The following is a 20023-nucleotide window of genomic DNA, read 5'->3' on the forward strand; positions in this document are numbered from 1 at the left end:
AATTATGTTGTTTGGTATTTTACTTTTTGAATATGAGAAAAATAGCACAAAAATTAAAAGAGTTGTCCTCATTGTAAAAAAAACTACATAAAAAATTTTGTTGTGGTTTATATTTTTATTAAAATTTTAGTTGATATCATAAATAAGTTTTTTATCTAAATTACTTAATGTAATAAGGAAATTTAAATATTTTATGCTGATCCACAGTAGTTATAAAATAATTATGTCGTAAAGGTAGCATGCACAAAATGCTTAGTAATGGTTGTAATAGCATATTTATGACTGAAATGTTATCGGACTCTAGATAAATAAACACGCAGTTAAATAAACAAACAACTTCATTGCCAAACAGAAAACATCCAATTCTAAGAAAATTTTTCCAATATGTCAAAAACAATCATTTGATTTTCTTTCTACAAAATAACGTCAAAATTTTGTTCATTAAATAGGTACAATAAAATTAAAATGCTTGCCTTTACGAAAAATTACTTGATAAGTCTATGCATGCAAAACTGAGTGTAATTTAAATAACAGAAGTTTCGGAAAGAGTTTCCATGTTTCATCCACTTTCGTAAAGGACATGAAGAAGAAGAAGAAGAACGAACGGGAGAGAAGAGCATTTTAACATTTTATTGTCAAATACTGTTCATATAAAATAAACATAATTAAAACAATTTTAAGCAGAAAAGTTTTTACTGACACTAATTAGTGATTATAGATTACACAGATGACAAAGTTAAATTGTTTATCCAGTCATTGTAAGGGAACACTTTTGTATATCCAGAGGGATCTGTACTCTCATTGTAAAGAAATTACAAGGAAAATTTTTATTGTAGTTTACAATTTTGTGCAAGCTTGGTTGCTCTAGTAAATAAGTTTTTTATCTATTGAATTTAAGAAATCTAGAAATTTGAAGACATCCTATCCTGATGTACGAAAGTCTATAAAATAATTACATCGTAAATGTAGTGTGAACAAAACGCTTAGTAATGGTTCAATACTACAATTTAAAAATGACACATTAACAGAATGTAGATAAATAGACAAGGAATTAAATAAATAAATAAACTACTTTATTGCCTTTCAGAAAATTATAAAGCAATAGTTTAAATATGTATATAAGAATTAATAGGTCATTAAGGCTTATCGTTTTAAATTTTCCACCTAAATCTTTCTGCATTTGATTCTTGATCTACATCTTGCCCGCTTTCCATTTGGCAAGCATTGTCTTATCCCAGAATTTTGAATTGGATTAAGTGTTTTTGCAATGTTACCCATTCTGCGCAAATGTATTTTAGAGTTGGCGCTTAAAGCAATTTTACAAATTCTCACTTTGATCTTCCCTGAGACTTCTTTTGATTTCCTAATTCGACTTAACTCTCATAACCATTTGTAAATTTTTGTAATTTTAATTTTCCTGTTTCTTGATTGCCTCTACATATTATCCACTGGAACTCACAGCTTTCTACGTCTTCAAATATCGTTTTTTTATAGTTGCACCTTGAACCCTACTCTAAAATCTACTTTAGTTACTTTTGGGTATTTACTTTTCTCAACTCTATTCGAACTTTTTCGACCACCTTCGAAATTACCTAAAGAGATTTTGTTCTAGATTCCGACCTTCAGAAGTTATTATCGCCTTAATTTTTTTGAAGAAAATTCCTGTCATGATTCTTACGATTTTTTTACAAAATCGAATTTCATTTTTTGGCAACTTTTTCAAAAGCTCAGTTTTTCAATACTGGAAAGGAACAAAAAATTGTAATCTTGAAAACAAAATCAAGCATAAGAGTCATGATACTAAAAAATATGTCAATTTCGGTAGAAATTACAAAAGTAAGACTTTAAAAAAGATCTACATTTTCGACAAAGAAGCTTTACTTTTGAAGCAGAGGTTTGGAAGAAAATTTGAAATCATGATAAACGTAGCGAAAACAGTAGAATCAAATACTCCCGAAAAATCAAACCTTCAATGAAAACGTTAAGATTTACAAAAATTTGAAGATAATTTTGGTGATATCATCGATAAAGAAGGAGCTTCATTTTTTGCTTCAACAGACGTCGAAAATGAATTCTCGACAGATTCGATCTTCAAAAATAAACTAAAATTTTAATATACCTAACGGTTTAGGATTTTGATGAAGAACGCTAGATTTGGCAAACAAGAGAAAGTCACCAAGATAACAATAAAATCATAATTTTTGGAACGGAGTTAAGACTCCTAAAAGTAATTTAAAGTCTGAAAAAAAATCATAAAACCAAAAATTTGAATAAAATCTACGCTCCTGAGAAACAGAGAGTTAATTTTGAAACTTCAAGAAAAATTGTGACCTGGATAAATAACCATCGAAAACCAGTGGACATCTTAGACATCATTTTTAAAAGTTCAATTTTTCTACATACCCTCCTTGGGAAATTTTCGAACTTCCTTCAACCACTTTCGAAAACGATTTTAATAGTTCTCTTTTTCGATTTCAGAAGTTGTTTTCACATTTTAGGACTTCGAGTATATTTTTTTTCTACATATCAAACCGAATATTTCGAAATTTTACTTCGGAGCAAATCAGCACGCTGGGATCTATGTCTCAGATCTTTTTATGAATTCTTAAGCAACTTTTCAAAAAGCTCAGTTTTTCAAACAAATTTCCAAACTCTTCTTAACCACCTTCGAATATTGTCTAAAGAAATATTTTTGTAGATTTCGACCTTCAGAAGTTATTTTCGACTCCATTCATATTCTGACGTTGATCTTCCATGAGACTTCTTTTGATTTCATAATTTGACTTAACCCGCATAATTATTTGTTAATTTTTGCTACTCTTATATTAATTGTTGTTTCTTGATTACATCTAAATATTATTATCCACTAGAACTCCGATGTCCATATACCTTTCTACCGCTTCAAACGCTGCATCGTTGTTAAATTTCCACCTTGAATTCAAGGATATGTAACTTATTTTTTTATTTTTCGACAAATTTCGACCTTTTTTCCACCACCTTCAAAATTACCTAAAGAGATTTTGTTGCAGATTTAGACCTTCAGATGCCATTTTCGGTTTCATTTTTTCGAAAAATTCATACCTTTTTCTGAGAATCGGCCATATGAAATAGTCAGTTTTTCAATTGTGGTAGATCTAGCAAAAACAAAAAGTCGCAATCTTGAAAACAAACTCAAAATCTTAAGCAAACGAGTCACGACACTAAAAAATATATCAATTTTGGCAACAATTTCAAAACTATTTAAAACTTTTGAAGAAACGAGTTTTTAACTTTTATATGTTTTAATTTTTCAATTTTCCAATTTTTCGGTTCTACAATTTTTGATATGCGATTTTTCATTCTAATGTATGTATTATAACTTTAAAAATTTTTTACTTTTTCAATTTTATGATTGTAGAATTTTTCATTTTTCAATTATTGGATTTTAAAATTTTTCAATTATTCGATTTTTCAATTTTCATTTTTTATTTTTCAATTTCTCGAGATGTAATTGCCAATTATTATTCCATCTTTGAATGTCACAGTTTTTTGACTAGATTTTGACGATTCTATAATTTTTCGATTTCACAATTTTTCTATGCGATCCATTTTTTCTTCTTACCAATTTTTTCATTTATTAATTTTTTTCGATTTTCATGTTTCTAGATTTTTAGTTTTTCATTGTTTTGATTTTTCGTTTTTTCAGTTCTTTGATTCACAATTCTCGGATTTTACACATTTTCCATTTTGCAATTTTTCAATTTAAAAATGAAAAAACGAAAAATTGTGATATTAAATCTAGAAAATGAAAATTAAAAACTGGAGAAAATGAAAAATAAAAGTCAAGAACTTGAAAAATTGAGGAAACGAAAATTTGAAAACTAGAAAAGTAAAAATTAAGAAACTGAAAAATTGTGAAATCGAAAAATTGCAAATCGAAAAATTGAAGAAACGAAAAACTGAAAAATTTGGAAGTCGGGAAATTGAAAAATCGAAACATTTTAGTTGAGAAAACGAAAAATTATGAAACTGAAACATTAAAAAATGGAAAAATTGAAAAATGAAAGAAAATGAAAAAGCAAAGAATTGTGATATCAAAAAATTGGTCGAAGATAAACGAATCCAGATTTTCCGAAAGTAATGTTAAAGTCAATGTAATTTTTTAAATGAGTTTCCATTGCAAAATTTCATAATGATGTTATCCATTTTTTCGGAGGCAATAAAGGAATACATTTTTATGAACGATTTACAATGCTTACGATCATCTCAAAACGTTTAATATTTAATTTAAAAAAATTCAGACTATTCGATTTTGCAATTTCAAAGTTAAATTCCAAAATATTATAAAATTTTGATATTTTTTTCCAAAATAAATCCAGATGCAAGAGTATCATTATAAACTTAACTGAGAACAGGAAGATCTTAAAATCGAATTCTCCAAAAAAAGACAACCACAATAAAAATAAAATCAAAATTTTAGGCAAAGAGTCAAGACTTCCAAGTTATTCAGAAAACAAATTATAAAATCAAGAATTTGAATAAAATCTACGCTCTTGAGAGAAAGAGGACTTAATTTTGAAGCTTGAGAAAAATTGTTAGCCTGATAAATAACCATCGAAGACCAGTGGACATCTTAGACAACATTTTCAAAAGTTCAATTTTTCTATACACCCTCCTTGGGAAGCTTTCGCTCTTTTTTCAACCACCTTCAAAAATGATTTAGAGCTTTGTTTTATGTTTCAATATCAGAAGTTATTTTCGGCTTCATTCCTTTGGAAACTGTTTCCATTTTTCCAGGATAGCTCGCCCATTTGAAATATGGCAGATTTTTTTTTCTTCCAAACCAAAAGTTTCGAAAATTTTACTCTGGGAGCATAGGCACGTCATTTTTTTGGAATGAGAACGTCAAAATCTATGTCTCAGATTTTTTATGAAAAAATTTTTGACCACTTTCGAAAATTACCTAAAGAGATATTTTTGTAGATTTCGACTTTCAGAAGTTCATATTTTAACTTTGATCTTTCTTGAGACTTCCTTTGCCCTCATAATTGTATGTTAAATTCTTCTACTCTTAAATTAATTACTGATTCTTGATTACCTCTATTACCCACTAGAACCCCCAAATCCATATAGCTTTCCACTTCTTCAAAGACTATGTTCTGTTTTTCTGTTTGCACCTTGAATTCTACTCCCAAAGCTACTTCACTTTTGGGGTTCACTTTTCTCAACATTGATATTCATAGTGTAAAATCGACCGAAATCATTTCTCAAGCGTATTTTTTCAACATCCACTCCGAATGGTGAAAAATTAATAAATTAAACCAAATTCTGTTCATTGTTAAAAAATCAAAACTAACAAAACTTGTTGTGATTTTTGGTAATTTTTGAAATTTTCGGATGAATATTAATCAATAATATCAGTTTACTTGTGTCTTTCTTTATTTCTTAAAGGTACCGCGAAAACAGGTGTTTTGAATATCTACCAAGTACTAACTGTTTTTACCTAGGCGACATGGCTTTGCTGTTTTTTATTGCACGACGTGTGTGAATGGGGTTAAGAATGGGTGTTATTTCAAAAACGATATGTTTATTTCGTTGAAATTCATAAATCTGTGCATACAGAACTGCTTCATTTTAAGGGAAATTATGTATAAAAAACTTTGGTCCAACGTGGTAAGTATATCAAAATGGTCTAATAACCGTTAATAATAATAATAATTAATAATAAGAATAAGTTTTTACTTTCATTGGGCCATCTTTAGGAAATAAAGAACAAGAAGATCGAAGATTCCATGAGAGAGAAGAACACTACAGAAATTAATCTCTTCTCTCGTCACATAAAGTATTCCTAACAAAACAAGTATCTCTTATTCATTTTATTGTCAAACAGTTTTTTCCCAAAAAAAAATAAGTTGAAACAATTTAAGGCTGATTAGTGATTATGCGTAGTTGGGAAAGTATAATTATTGATCCAGCCATTGTAAGGGAACACTTTTGTGTATCCAGAGGGATCTGCACTCTCGCAACCATTTGCACTGAAAAAGCTAGATATGGCATGGATGATAATATATCCTCTACTGATGTACTGTGTAATAGGACTACCACTATCTCCCTAAAACGAACAATACATTTTTTAAGAATGTAAATTCTGGCAACAACTTACATAACAAGTTCCTTCATTATAATTGCCCGCGAAACACACCATATTCTCAGTTAATTGATTTCCATAAGTGATTCTACATTCAGCGTCAGAAACAGCCCTTAACGTTACATGTACGAGAGTGTCCGAAAGTTCAGGATCATCTGTATAAATTTAGTAGAACAATAATTAAATAACGCTACATTATTATACAACACACCGTCGGAGGTTTGACCCCAGCCATAAGCTATCCCTGTCGTCCCTTCAGACACTGGTAGATACGGTACATAGGCACGGTTAATATAAGCTGAAAAAAAAAGCTATACTTAATCACAGTTTCACAGGATGTAACTCCTTACTTGTAAATGTAATAGGTGCTCTAAACTTTATAAGCCCAATATCATTTGCCAGAGTATTAGGGTTGTAATCTGGATGTAGAACGTAATGTTCTGTTGCCACTCTAACGACCGATTCATGGTTGACACTTAGTTTGTGAGTCCCCATAACCACTGTGAAAAGTATAGCCCTTTAAAGTTTTTAGCTAGAGTGTGAAAATAAAGTCAGATTTTTTACCCATCGACGCATTGACCAGCTGTGAGTACCCATTCGTCAGTTAGAACCGTTCCAGTGCAGAAGTAGTTGCCATCAGCTGTTGACTTGTAAATCGCTGCAGCGTATGGAAACTCTCCAACGTAAGCTTCTTGACCACCAATTATGCGACTACCTAGGGGTTTATTTGTAGGTGTTTACTGAATAATATGTTGTGTCTTGTTTTACCTCGTGAAAGTGCCCAAATTGGCGACAAGCAAAGCACACAAATTAGAACTGTCCTCATTGCAACAAAATTTGGAAAATTTTAGTGTAGTAGATAGTTCTAGTGTAACTTTAGTTGCTATTGTTTTGTCGTAAATAAGTTTTTATCTAAATTAATACAAAGTTTGAATTCTTTCTACTGATCCACAGAAGTCTATCATATAAATAATCATATCGTAAAGGTAGCACGAAAAAGTTGTTTAGTAATGGTTGCGATAACACATTTTTTGATTAAAATATACATGATCAGACCTTAGATAAATGAGTAAATTATTGTTGGAAAAATTTTATATTAATACCAGAATTATCCGAAAAAAAATTATTTTAACGAAACTAAAAATTTTTATAATTTGTTGTTCATCTATTCCAACTTTAGCCAGTTCAGAAACAGCTGACGCTCTGATAGTAGGATTTGTTAGTTTTAATTTCCTGTCAATTTCGATCTCTTTTGCAGAATCTTGCATCCATTTACAATGGTATTTGGCCCCACCGGAAAATTGTTGAACCATTTTCCAGATTGCTTTTGATTGTATTTGGTGTTAAGAAAAGCCTATCACTTTTGACATCATCTGATCGATGCTCTAATAACCTTTTGTATAATCCAATGGGATATATACCGACATTTACTGTGTTTGGAGTTAACCATGTATTGTCTGATAATTTTTTCGAGCGATATCATGGTGTCTTGTCAAATATAGAACCATGTATTCTAATTCGTCAACCAATCACAGTTTCCAAAAGAGAAACTGTCTCCTAGGGAGAAGTTTTTCCATAATAATACATGTTCATTCTTAGTTGTGACCCTTGGCTTCTTGTTCTATACTTAGCTGCACTTCTCCAGTTCTCGATCTTATTTTTCTTACATCTTTTCGCACCATTTCCCTTCTTGACTACTTAGGGCTTTTGCTGCATTGGTAATTATTGATTAGTTATAAAAAATCTTCATCAATTCATGGTTTGTTCTTCGTACCCACTGATCTCCAGTCTTCCATCATCCATCATTTTTTCTTAATATCTTCCTTTCTTAAATTTCTAGTATAACGTTTCTTGTTTTGCTAATTTTCCACAAGTTATTCTCATATAAGATTAACAGTTGAATAATGATTTTAGACACACGTAATCTTACTCTAACTTAAATCTTCTTCGAACTGAATACATTTTTTATTATCCCTATACTTTTTGTTTCTTAAGTAATTCTTTCTTATAATTACGCTTTTTGTAGTTATTATTTAAAATCGTAATTCCGAGATATTTAAAATTGTTCACTTTCTTAAAATTATATTGGATCCCATAGGAGGAGCACAAAGTACCGAAGCTTGGAGAATAATAAGAATAACTTACTTAAAACAGAAACGAGAAGCTGCGTAAGTAAAAGAACTGCTACATTACACGCCTACTATCGATAACTGCTTAGAAAAGATAGATAGAAGAAAGAAATACCACCTGATCCGGGACCCCTCTAAATACCCGAAAGGTGCTTTAGTCGAATGATTGACCACTTTGTTCAAGAACTTTCCATATTATTATTAGTATTGTTATAAGTTAGTGCTGAGCCATTAAAATCTTGTTAAGGTTATAACTAACAGATTACAGAAAAAATATAGGTCAAACAAGACAGAACCCAGAACGGAACCTTGTGGTATGCTTAATGTTGTAGTGACCGAATTTGAATCAAATTTTCGCGCTGCAATTAATTAACAGCGGCGCGAAATCACATTTGAATAATTTGAGTTTGAGAAAAAAAATTGAATCAAAAATGGTTAAACATAGGCAACCATGTGCACGTTAGCGCCATAGAAATAACCGATTAATTAATGCTTGTTGTTAAATTAATAATGTTAATTAATGTAACAATAAACGCTTTTAAATTAAATGATTTGAAACAACCCAACGAGTTTAGAGATCATACCAAAGACAATTTCGTTTGTTGTTAGATCTAAAAGCCTAAGCGCTCTTTCAATTTTCAATTTTGTTATAAAGAGAATGAACAAATTATACAGAATAGAACACCATAAAGTGCATGAAGATCAAGCATTGAAAAAAATTCTGTAATGTTTATGTTTTAATACTAGCAATAAAAGTAACATAAAACGATTGGAATATAAACCTGTCGGTATTTTCCATAAAAAAAAAAAAAACAAGTCTTGTGCACAATCTTTTTCTTGCTTGTTCAACTAAAAAATGAAATTTTTGGTGTTACTGTTGACAATCCTACCCATTTGGTCTAGAGTGCAAGCTCGATCAAGTAAAATAAACTAGTTATTTCGTTATTTAATTCACTTAATAATGTACTAATTTTTCTATAGACTCTCGCATTATTGGTGGCCAAGCAGCAATCGCAGGCCAATTTCCATATGCCGCAGCCATTTACAAAACCACTGAAACTGGTAAATATTTCTGTGGTGGGGTTCTTGTGAGTAGTGAATGGGTTCTAACAGCCGGGCAGTGTGTCGATGGGTAATGTTATTCTTTAATTTATCACTCAAAGTACTTTCTAAACTTTTATAGAGCTATCCTCTTTACAATCTATTTGGGTACCACAAAGCTGGAAGAACCCGATTCTACTATTGTCACAGTTTCAACAGATACCTACGTTCTTCACCCTGACTACAACCCAGAAACATTAGATAACGACATCGGTCTGATTAAACTCCGGCTACCAGTTTCTTTCAGCAGTAGGTTTTTAACATTTACAGTACCTAATTTTTGAATTTTGCCCATATGTTGTAGTTTACTTGGACAAAATTAATCTTCCTAGTCAAATTCTTATCAGTGGTGAAACAAGTCGAGCTTATGGCTGGGGTCAAGTTAGCGATGGTTAAATTAATGTTTTTCGTGTTTTTGGAATGACCCTTGTTCATATAAATTATTGCAGATGATGCAGGTGTTGCGGATCAGTTGAACTGGGTGGAATTAAGTGTACTATCCAACGAAGAATGTAAAATAACATATGGGAACCAAATTACAGATAATATGGTGTGTTTGAGTGGTAATTATAATGAAGGTGCATGTGTGGTAAGTTTGTGGTCACAGTTAATGGATAAGGAAGATAGAGGAATCATTTTAGGGTGATACGGGAAGTGCTGCAATACAGCATGCAGGCAGAGGCTGGACCATCGTAGTGGGTATATCCACTTTTGTTAGCGGAAATGGGTGTGAAAGTACTGATCCCTCTGGATATACTAGAGTTTATCATTATAATGACTGGATTAGAAATGTTACAAGTGGCTAGTATAAATAAAAAAATGTTTGTGGATACCCTTAGTTTCAATATTTATTCTAGTTGCATTAAAGAGAACTAACGTGATTTTTTAAATTTCTGCTCTATTTACTCATGTTCCGTAACTGAACTTGAAGCGTAAATTAACGCACGGTTTCAAGTGTTTAATTTCCCCCAGAAAGTTTCACCTTGAACTTGCATATTACCCCCTTTACTAATTTATAGTGAACCAAGACCTATAAGGTTATATGGCCATCATAAAAGTAGTTAACCGCAAATAAATACCCCCTTTGTGTGGTTCGCACTAAGCTTACCGGTTGGCAATAAATCATCTTCTAAACATTTCTTGCTCATATTTAACAGGACCGGCTTTCAAAGCGAGTGGTTATTTCGGAACCCTCAGCGGCTGCAGGTAGTAAAGAAATAGTAGTGGTGGATTTTCATATTTAGTGAAAGCCGCCCCTGAACGAAACCACAAGAGCCGATCGAGCTGCAGTGGACACGTTATTTACGACCCTAAAACCTTTTCTATTGTAAACAACTTAACTTCGACACAATGGGATGATTTTATGATGGCCATATAACCTTATAACTCTTGGTTCACTATAGTCAGAGTTATGTTATTAATACAGACGACTGTGAATGCGTGGAAGTGTGAATGGCTGACTACATCACCAAAACGATTTTTTTAATGTGTTTTCTTTTTGGTGAAAGAATAATTTTGAATCGGGACACCACATTATATTTATTTTAAAAGTACTACTTGTACAGAAAATAAATAATGTATTAAAAAGCATCTACAAATATGTAAAGCACTTTTTTAGAAAAAAAGATTGAGTCTTCCAGTTGAGTTAATACCACTGGAACTCTGACGCAAACATTGCATTTTTTTCTTATCTTCAGATAAAATGACTGAATTGAACTTGATGTTAAAATTTACATTGCGACATATTGAAATGATGTTGACAAGGTTAGAAACGGTATTATTGAGTTAATGATCATATGGTGTGTTTCTGGAAAATTAAATAAACATTAGAGTATACCTACTCATTTAACTTTCTATCTTAGTCCACTTCATATTTACAGATGTTATTTAAACCTTAAGTGTTTTATTGTTGATTTGAAGATTATCCTTAATCTATTTTGTTTGTCTACCAGTTTACGTAAACTGTTGAACGTGCGATAATCTTTTTAGAGGAGTTTTTATAAGCTTAGATATTGGGTTTTGCCAAAAATCTACCAAAATTTTTGATAACATAAATAATGGAAAATTTTGAAATTGATTAGATGTAATATAAAAATTCCTTCAATTTTTTACATTTTATTAATTGTTAAATTGTCCAGTTCTTCCTGTTATGTTCCTTATCCAGTCAACATATGTAAATACTCTTGTATATCCAGATGGATCTGGACTTTCGCACCCATTAGTACTGATAAAACTGGATATTGCTGGAACTACTGCTTGTCCTCGATTGATGATTTGAACCAAAGGACCACCAGTATCACCCTAAAAAGAAAATAAAAGTACATACTTCTTAGTTACTAAAATCATTAAATATATACAAAACAAGTTCCTTCATTGTAATTTCCAGCAGCACAAACCATATTCTCTGTAATTTGGTCACCATACACTATTTTACATTCAGGATTAGATACAGAAGTGACATAAACATAATGAAGATCATTGACAAGTCCTGGGTCATCTAGAATAACTCAAGATTTACCCATCTGAAGTTTGGAAGTGTCATAGTTTACCATCCGCAATTTGGCCCCAACCTATAGCCATGGCTGAACTAACAGGAGGCAGTTCACCAAAAGGCAAGAAATCAACAGGCTTCAGATAATCTAGAAGAGAAAAACTAATTCAACCAAAACGAGGATTTTAGTTAGAGTAAGTACCAGAAAACTCCACCGGTAAACGAAGCCAAATTAACCCGATATCATTATCCAAAGTAAGGGGATCGTACTCTGGGTGTAAAATATATTCGTCTGCAGATACCTTTACAGCGTAGGGACCACTTCCATCTAAAGTATTCGTCCCCAAATGAATCTCAAATAACTCCGCCCTAAAATTTTCGGTCAAGATTTGTAACCCATGCGTACGCTATAGTACCCATCAACGCATTGCCCAGCGGTTAAGACCCACTGGTCTGTCAGCAAAGTTCCACCACAGAAGTAGTTACCATCAAGTGTGGTTGTAAAAATGGCAGCGGCAAATGGAAATTGGCCACTTCTTGCTACTGAACCCCCGATTATACGTGGACCTGCAACAAAAACATTAAAGTAGATCTACAACTGAAAAATATACAAACCAGTGAAGGTTTTCAGACTGGTAGATTTTTTATTTGGAAGGGACCACACAAGATTTGTACACAAGAGGAGAACGAAGAGTTTCATTTTGGGCTCTCAACAACTACAAATAATAAGAATTTAGCGATTTTAGAGGTATTCTTTTTATCGCAATGCGTCAAAGTGGTACTTAGAAAACTGATTACCTTTGAAATTCTAAATCGTTGGGTACACTTAACTTAACTGAATATAATCTTAAGTTATATAACTCAAATACTAGCAAATTAATGTTAAGGAATTTAGTTTCCAATATTAGGGAGTCATTGACAAATTAGGAAACCTTTATTATGGTCATTAATACACTAAAATGTATTATTTCTTTATTTCATAATTTTTAAATTTCATTCTCTGCCCGTTACATTCTTTATCCAGTCAACGTATGTAAATACTCTTGTAAATCCAGACGGTTCCGGACTTTCGCATCCATTCATACTAACAAAGCTGGCAATTGCTGGAATGAGTGCTTGGTCTCGATTGACGATTTGTACTAAAGGACTACCAGTGTCTCCCTAGAATCAAATTGAACGGAATTCGAAAGTACTTAAAATAGTACCGATTTACAAAACAAGTTCCTTCGTTGTAGTCTCCAGCAGCACAAACCATACCGTCTGTAATTTGATCACCGTAGAATATTTTACACTCTAGATTTTCAACTGAATACATATATACCCAACGAAGGTCACTGGCAAGTCCTGGATCATCTAGAACAATTCAAAAATTACCTATCTCACTTTTAAAGACATAGTGAGAATTACCATCTGAAATTTGACCCCACCCTATAGCCATCGCTGTACTCTCAGCAGGAAATTCACCAAAAGGCAAAAACTCAAAAGGTTTCAAATAGTCTAGAACCGAAGAATTAACTTTACCCAAAAATTTTGACTATAGTAGATACCAGAAAACTCCACTGGTAAACGAAGCCAAATTAAACCAATATCGTTTTTCAAAGAGAGAGGATCATACTCGGGGTGTAAAACATACTCGTCTGCAGATACCTTTACAGCATAGGGGTCACTTCCATCTAAGGAATTGGTTCCCAAATGAACCTCAAACAATTCCACACTAGAATTTTCGGTCAAGGTTTGCTACTATGTGTACTATGTTATAGTACCCATCAACGCATTGTCCAGCTGTTAGCACCCATTGGTCTGTTACCAAAGCCCCACCACAGAAGTAGTTACCATCCAGAGTAGTAGTAAATATGGCAGCAGAAAATGGAAATTGGCCACTTCGTGCTAGTGAACCTCCAATTATGCGCGGACCTACAAAATAACGTTAAAATAGATTTATGTTTGAAAAACATGCAAACCAGTATATGTCCTCAAACTGGTAATTTTTTTATTTGGAAGGGACCGTCCCAGGCATACACACAAGAGCAAAACGAAGAGTTTCATTTTAAGAGTGGAACAACTGAAAGAATAATAAAATTGTATAAGTATATTATGAAAGCTTAGAATGACTTACGTTTGAAGCCCCGAAATGTGTATAAACAATTCAACTTTAGCACTTCTACAATTATTTTTTATCTCAATATGTCAAAGTGGTATTTAAAAAATTTATTACCTTTGAGATTCTAAATCATACATACTTTAAGCGAATTTTATCTGTGTTCTAGAACTCGGGAACCGTCTTCTAACAGTTTCCGTTTCTTTAGCAAAATAAATAACCTTGTTTTATAAATTATTGTTTAAAAAAAGACACTTCTTGTTTTGAGTACTTATTTATTTTTTGACTTCAACCTTTTATGGTCTACCCGTTATGTTCCTAATCCAGTCATTATATGCGAAAACTCTCGTAAATCCAGATGGGTCTGTGCTTTCACAACCATTCATACTGACAAAGCTTGCTATGCCTGCAACCACTGTGTGTCCTCGACTGATAATTTGTACCAAAGGACTACCAGTATCACCCTAAAAACCAAAAAACGTAATTCGAAATTATGTAACATTGGTTAAAAGTACAATGCATGTTCCTTCATTATAGTTTCCGTCAACACAAACCATACTGTCTGTAATTTGGTTACCATAAACTGTTTTACATTCAACATTAGATAACGAAGTGACGTATACCCAACGAAGATCATTGACAAGTCCTGGATCATCTAGAACAAGCGAAGAATTAGCATCCCATTCTTAGAGATATTGCAAGATTACCATCTGAAATTTGACCCCATCCGATAGCCATACCGGAGCTAGAAGTGGGTAATTCAGCGAAAGGTAAGTAGTCAACAGGTCTCAGATAGTCTAGAAGACAAGAATTAATTTTAGAGAAAAATATCCTATTTACAGTACCAGAAAATTCCACTGGTAAACGAAGCCAAATTAATCCAATGTCGTTATCCAAACTAAGCGGATCATACTCTGGATGTAGAATATATTCGTCTGCAGATACCCTTACAGCGTACGGATCATCCCCATTTAAAAGATTGGTCCCCAAGTGGATATCAAACAACTCCGCTCTGAAATTTTCGGTCAAAATTGTTACACGTGTGTTTGACATTGTCGTACCCATCAACGCATTGGCCAGCTGTCAGCACCCACTGATCTGATAGCAAAGTACCTCCACAGAAGTAGTTGCCTCCAAGAGTGGTCGTGTAAATGGCAGCAGCAAATACAAATTGGCCAGTTCTTGCTTCTGAACCGCCAATTATGCGTGGACCTGCAAAACAAGGTTATAATTAAAGTTTAATTGGAAAATATACCAACCAGGTAATGTTTTTAAATTTGTAGGTTTTTTATTTGGCAGTGACCACACGAAACTTGCGCACAAAAGGAAAACGAAGAGTTTCATTTTGAGCTAGATGTTCTATCAATCGTCCGAGAATTTGTGTGTAAACACATTCACTTGAAATAATTCTTATCTTATCCTTTATCGGTACTGGACAATTACTTCCTATACAGCTGTTATGATCCTTCAATTATGATAAATTTTTAACAATCGAAAATTTATGATAAATTTTATTGATTAACGGATTGTGGTTTGTTGTTTGGGTGAACTATATCACGAATATACAATAGTATCTTATTTTACTAATACATACCTAGTTATAAGTAAATGTTTATTAGTGATAAATAAATAAGTACTTTTAAATTGTTTGTAATTTTTTATGCAAATGCAAAAAATATAGGTTTAAATGAAGAAGTAAGCTTTTAAATGTCTGTCCGTCTACCTGACTGTTGGAAATTTTGTTATGCAGATAGTTTTGGAACTACTGGACTACTACGACTTTTTACTTCCCGAGCGTAAGCAAAGGAAGTATTGTAATCGAGTCCGTCGGCCGACTCTCTGCTTTTACGTTTTCTCGATCTTTCATGACCCCTAGAAGACGAAGAAATAGGTCTCCCATTTCCGTCTGTCTGTCCGTCCGTCTGTCCGTCCGTCTGTCCGTCCGTCTGTCCGTCTGTCCGTCCGTCTGTCCGTCCGTCTGTCCGTCCGTCTGTCCGTCCGTCTGTCCGTCTGTCCGTCTGTCCGTCCGTCTGTCCGTCTGCCGTCCCGGATTTTTATTAGACAGATAATCTCCGAAAGTACTGGACCGATTGTTGTGAAATTTTGTACTTATATTAGGAATATCATGTAGATGGTAAAACGCTAACCAAAATTTGTCTAATCATCCCCACCACTAATGCGATGACGTCACTTCAAAATTGTACATAGTAAATAGGTTTTAAATTGTATAAAATAACATAGTCCTACACATGTAGTTTACGACTCCGAATTCAGTTTTTACCCGAAACGTCCAGATTTTTGGAAAAAAAATCAAAATTATAAAACAACATTTTGCAATTTAATTTTGAATCTGCTAACCCGAATGTTTTGAAATATTGCAGATGTTTTAAGGCTCTAAAGAGCATAAAAAATCTTTAGTCAAAATATATTTGGTTATCCCCTCCAAAAACTTGATGACGTCAGCTCAAAAGTTTGCCAAATAAATCCTATCTAAAATGTACAAAATATGATGCGTCTGTGCTTGTGATATATCACTCCATTCATATTTTTTGGATTTGCATATACAGGGTGACTCAAAAAAATTAATGAATGCGCAAAATTTATTTTACTGATTTACTCATTAACTACAAAACCGAATGCTTCGAAATCTTGAAGATGTTTTAAAGTTATCATAAGCATGGTAAATTTTTTATCAAAATGTATTTGGTCGTCCCTCCTAAAAACTTGATGACGTCAGCTCGAAAATTTTGCCGAATAAATCCTATCTAAAATGTACAAAATATGGTGAGTCTCTTCTTGTGATTTATCATTCCATTCAAATTTTTTCGATTTGCATATACAGGGTGACTGAAAAAAATTAATGAATGCGTCAATTTATTTTATTGATTTAATCAGGAATTACATAATCGAATGCTTTGAAATCTTGGAGATGTTTTAAAGTTACCATAAGCATGGTAATTTTTTTATCAAAATGTATTTGCTCTTCCCCCCTAAAAAAATCGATGACGTCACCCTAAAATTTGGTGAATAAATCCTATCTAAAATGTGAAAAATATGATGAGTCTGTACTTGTGATTTATCACTCCGTTCATATTTTTTCGATTTGCATATATAGGGTGACTGAAAAAAATTATTGAATGCGTCAATTGATTTTATTGATTTAATCAGGATTTACATAACCGAATGCTTTGAAATCTTGGAGATGTTTTAAAGTTATTATAAGCATGGTAAATTTTTTATCAAAATGTATTTGCTCATCCCCCCTAAAAAATTGATGACGTCACCCCAAAAGTTTGCTGAATAAATCCTATCTAAAATGTACAAAATATGATGAGTCTCTACTTGTGGTTTATCATTCCATTCATATTCTTGGATTTGCATATACAGGCTGACTCAAAAAAATTAATGAATGCGTGAATTTATTTGATCGATTTAATCAGGAATTACAAAACCGATTACTTTGAAATCTTGGAGATATTTTAAAGTTATTATAAGCATGGTAAACTTTTGTTCAAAATGTATTTGTTCATCCCTTCTAAAAAAATTGGTGACGTCACCCTTAAATTTTGCTAAATAAATCCTATCTAAAATGCAGAAAATATGATGAGTTTGTACTTGTGATTTATCATTCCATTCATATTTTTTAGATTTTCTTAAAGGGTGGCTCAAAAAAATTAATGAAGTCAATTTATTTTATTGATCAAATTAAAGGCAACACTTAGTATTAGTATTACATTGGACCAACCCAATTTGGTAGACACAAAATTTTTTAAAGTTAAAACTCGGTTGAAACATAGCTGACTAGGTTCCGCGAATGTGGTATAGACATGTTTTAAATCAACCAATTGTGAATTCCACCGTCAAAAATTAAAATAAAATCCAATGTTTTATATAATAAGCGGAAGTCGACGTAATAAAACCGATTGTCGTTTTGTTTACAGTTTCTTTGTTTGACTCTCACGTATGCTGTTACGCCTGTCATCTTAAATTAAGAATGTTTATACATACACGATTTTCAGTTGCCTCTGATATGTATACGTGAGTAAATTGTTTCGTTATTTTATTGATTATTACAAATCAATATTCAAAACGACCCAATTCATTTTCCCGAAAATTTGAGAATATAATAATTTTATTCTTAGTATTACACTACATCTATCCCAACTGATATACGTGTCCTTGCAAAAATGTTGATGACGTCATCGCAATTTTTTTTTAAATTCCCACTACAAAAATGTAATGAGAAAAAAAACACAATAGGCATGCAGTCGTCAAGTTTCCGACAGCGAGGGAAGTACTGTCTAAACTCTTTAGACCAATTTTTTTTTTAAGTTTTAAAGTTCGTGTAAACTGTAAAACACTAATCAAAATCTGTTCAATGAATTAATCTTGGAACATAAGTAGAATGTAAAAAATTGATATTGTTTAATTTATTGATTGAATCTAGAAAGTCTGATCTATTTCTCCAAATTCTGTGAAAGTTTTGCTTGCAACAAAACTGATAATATGAATTTGTCTCCACTAAGAACTGTATACAGAATACACTCTTAACATATGTGTAAAACTGTTTATCTTTCATGAGCAAGGGGGTTCGAACTGTAAGCCAATGGCAAGGATTATTGAGAGCCATGCCAATAGTGTTACGCAAATTGTTCTTTGTCCAACCCTCGCTCTTACATCGTTGCAGTCTTATTGGATAAGACAATCCATTGTACACAAGGCGAACAAGAATTCTTGTCCATTGCGCCGATTATGGAACCGCCTTTTCGCAATTTGATAGATTTGCCAGAAAATCACTGAGTTGTCCCACGAACCCAATTTAAAATGATTGTATATATACAAGCTTTTTGTATTAATCTTCTAAAATAAATAATACCAATCAATCCAAAAATATTTTATTTATACAAATGCCTAACATATTTAGCTACACTTATAAACTCTGAAAAAAATATATTTTCACGTATAGTTAACATATAACTAAGTATCAGAAAACACAATTGAGATTTTGTTTCTTATTAGCTAAATGTCTTAAATACTTATTATTATTTCACAAAAATAATAATTTAGGACATTAAAATTTAGTATCTAGCATTCGAATCCAACTAACAAGCTAAATATAGGTATATGGTCATACAGCAGTCTAATTCGGACAAATGGCTGTTGTTAAATCAACCAATTGAAATGAGTGGATCTGAACCCCGTGTCCACTGTATTGGCTAGCCAATAATATTGCAAAGTTTGAGTGATCCATTGAAGTGGGATGGACAAAGTGTATCCGGTATAATAATGACCCCTCAGAAAAAAATGGTCGAAGACTATTTCGACCGAACTTCCCTTGGCCTTGAAGTGTAATCTAATCCTGGCTTCTTTAAAACTATATAAAAATTTGATTGTACGATTTTCGTTTATTCTATAAAATAAACCCCGCAGAGGTCAGTACGAGTGTGGACAATACGAAATAAATTTAAAGCAGATAAAAACCGGAAAAAATGTGGATATTCTCAATTTCTCAATACATGCTTAACTTGTCTTGTTTATGTACATACTTCGAATAAATTCGACTGTTAGCACGTTCAAATTACAAGTGGCGCCGCCGGCAGTTAAAAGAAAAGAAAATTTGATCGATTAATTAAGTAATCAACTGCACTCAGTTTTTTCCCAATCACACTTATAAATTTGAAGGACATTTATTCGGCAAATTTGTAACAAATTTTGTTAACGATTTAGCATATTTCCAATAACCTTAAAATATTTCCAAGATTTCACAGCATTCGATTTTCGGAGTTTCAAAGTTAATTTGTAAAATATTGTTACAAATATTGTACAAACTCAACACGGTTAAAAGCTCGCATGGATTTTTTTTATTTCTTTTAGTTTAAAGAACATTTATTCTGCAAAATTTTAAAATGACGTCATAATTTTCTTGGGGGGGGGGGGGACAAAAACAAAATTTTTTTTAACGATTTATCATGTCTACGATAAACTTAAAACTTTTGTAACTTTTCAAAGCAGCATTCGGTTTTGCAACTTCAAATTTAAATTGTAAAATGTTATCTTTTTTCCAAAAATCTGCATGT

The 20023-nt window shown here is 32.3% G+C and overlaps 5 protein-coding genes across 5 annotated transcripts; 1 reads left to right on the forward strand and 4 right to left on the reverse strand.

Moving 5' to 3' along the window:
* Window positions 1-5840: 5840 nt before the first annotated feature.
* On the reverse strand, window positions 5841-7054 carry LOC135130507 (brachyurin-like). Its single transcript, XM_064057903.1, has 6 exons — window positions 6896-7054; window positions 6692-6842; window positions 6478-6644; window positions 6339-6425; window positions 6143-6282; window positions 5841-6091 (listed from the first exon to the last, which is right to left on the reverse strand). Exons 1-6 carry the CDS (start codon window positions 6951-6953, stop codon window positions 5912-5914), a joined length of 783 nt encoding a protein of 260 aa, XP_063913973.1. The 5' UTR covers window positions 6954-7054; the 3' UTR covers window positions 5841-5911.
* A 2000-nt stretch (window positions 7055-9054) lies between these two features.
* LOC135130668 (brachyurin-like) lies at window positions 9055-10189 on the forward strand. The gene is made up of 6 exons (XM_064058096.1): window positions 9055-9176; window positions 9238-9388; window positions 9440-9606; window positions 9662-9748; window positions 9807-9946; window positions 9999-10189. Exons 1-6 carry the CDS (start codon window positions 9113-9115, stop codon window positions 10161-10163), a joined length of 774 nt encoding a protein of 257 aa, XP_063914166.1. The 5' UTR covers window positions 9055-9112; the 3' UTR covers window positions 10164-10189.
* Window positions 10190-11456: 1267 nt separating this feature from the next.
* Window positions 11457-12618, reverse strand: LOC135130654 (brachyurin-like). Its single transcript, XM_064058080.1, has 6 exons — window positions 12464-12618; window positions 12265-12415; window positions 12051-12217; window positions 11907-11996; window positions 11715-11854; window positions 11457-11658 (listed from the first exon to the last, which is right to left on the reverse strand). The coding sequence occupies exons 1-6, from the start codon at window positions 12546-12548 to the stop codon at window positions 11476-11478; spliced, it is 816 nt and encodes a 271-aa protein (XP_063914150.1). The 5' UTR covers window positions 12549-12618; the 3' UTR covers window positions 11457-11475.
* A 189-nt stretch (window positions 12619-12807) lies between these two features.
* LOC135130659 (brachyurin-like) lies at window positions 12808-14026 on the reverse strand. Its single transcript, XM_064058086.1, has 7 exons — window positions 13965-14026; window positions 13810-13910; window positions 13612-13762; window positions 13396-13562; window positions 13256-13345; window positions 13062-13201; window positions 12808-13009 (listed from the first exon to the last, which is right to left on the reverse strand). Exons 2-7 carry the CDS (start codon window positions 13892-13894, stop codon window positions 12842-12844), a joined length of 801 nt encoding a protein of 266 aa, XP_063914156.1. The 5' UTR covers window positions 13895-13910; window positions 13965-14026; the 3' UTR covers window positions 12808-12841.
* Window positions 14027-14201: 175 nt separating this feature from the next.
* On the reverse strand, window positions 14202-15348 carry LOC135130660 (brachyurin-like). Its single transcript, XM_064058087.1, has 6 exons — window positions 15206-15348; window positions 15008-15158; window positions 14792-14958; window positions 14654-14743; window positions 14462-14601; window positions 14202-14410 (listed from the first exon to the last, which is right to left on the reverse strand). Exons 1-6 carry the CDS (start codon window positions 15288-15290, stop codon window positions 14243-14245), a joined length of 801 nt encoding a protein of 266 aa, XP_063914157.1. The 5' UTR covers window positions 15291-15348; the 3' UTR covers window positions 14202-14242.
* Between the last annotated feature and the right edge of the window lie 4675 nt (window positions 15349-20023).

Source organism: Zophobas morio, unplaced genomic scaffold, assembly GCF_036711695.1.
Source record: "Zophobas morio isolate AGI-343-1 ecotype UQ-CSIRO unplaced genomic scaffold, CSIRO_AGI_Zmor_V1 ptg000017l, whole genome shotgun sequence".
Classification (NCBI taxonomy): domain Eukaryota; kingdom Metazoa; phylum Arthropoda; class Insecta; order Coleoptera; family Tenebrionidae; genus Zophobas; species Zophobas morio.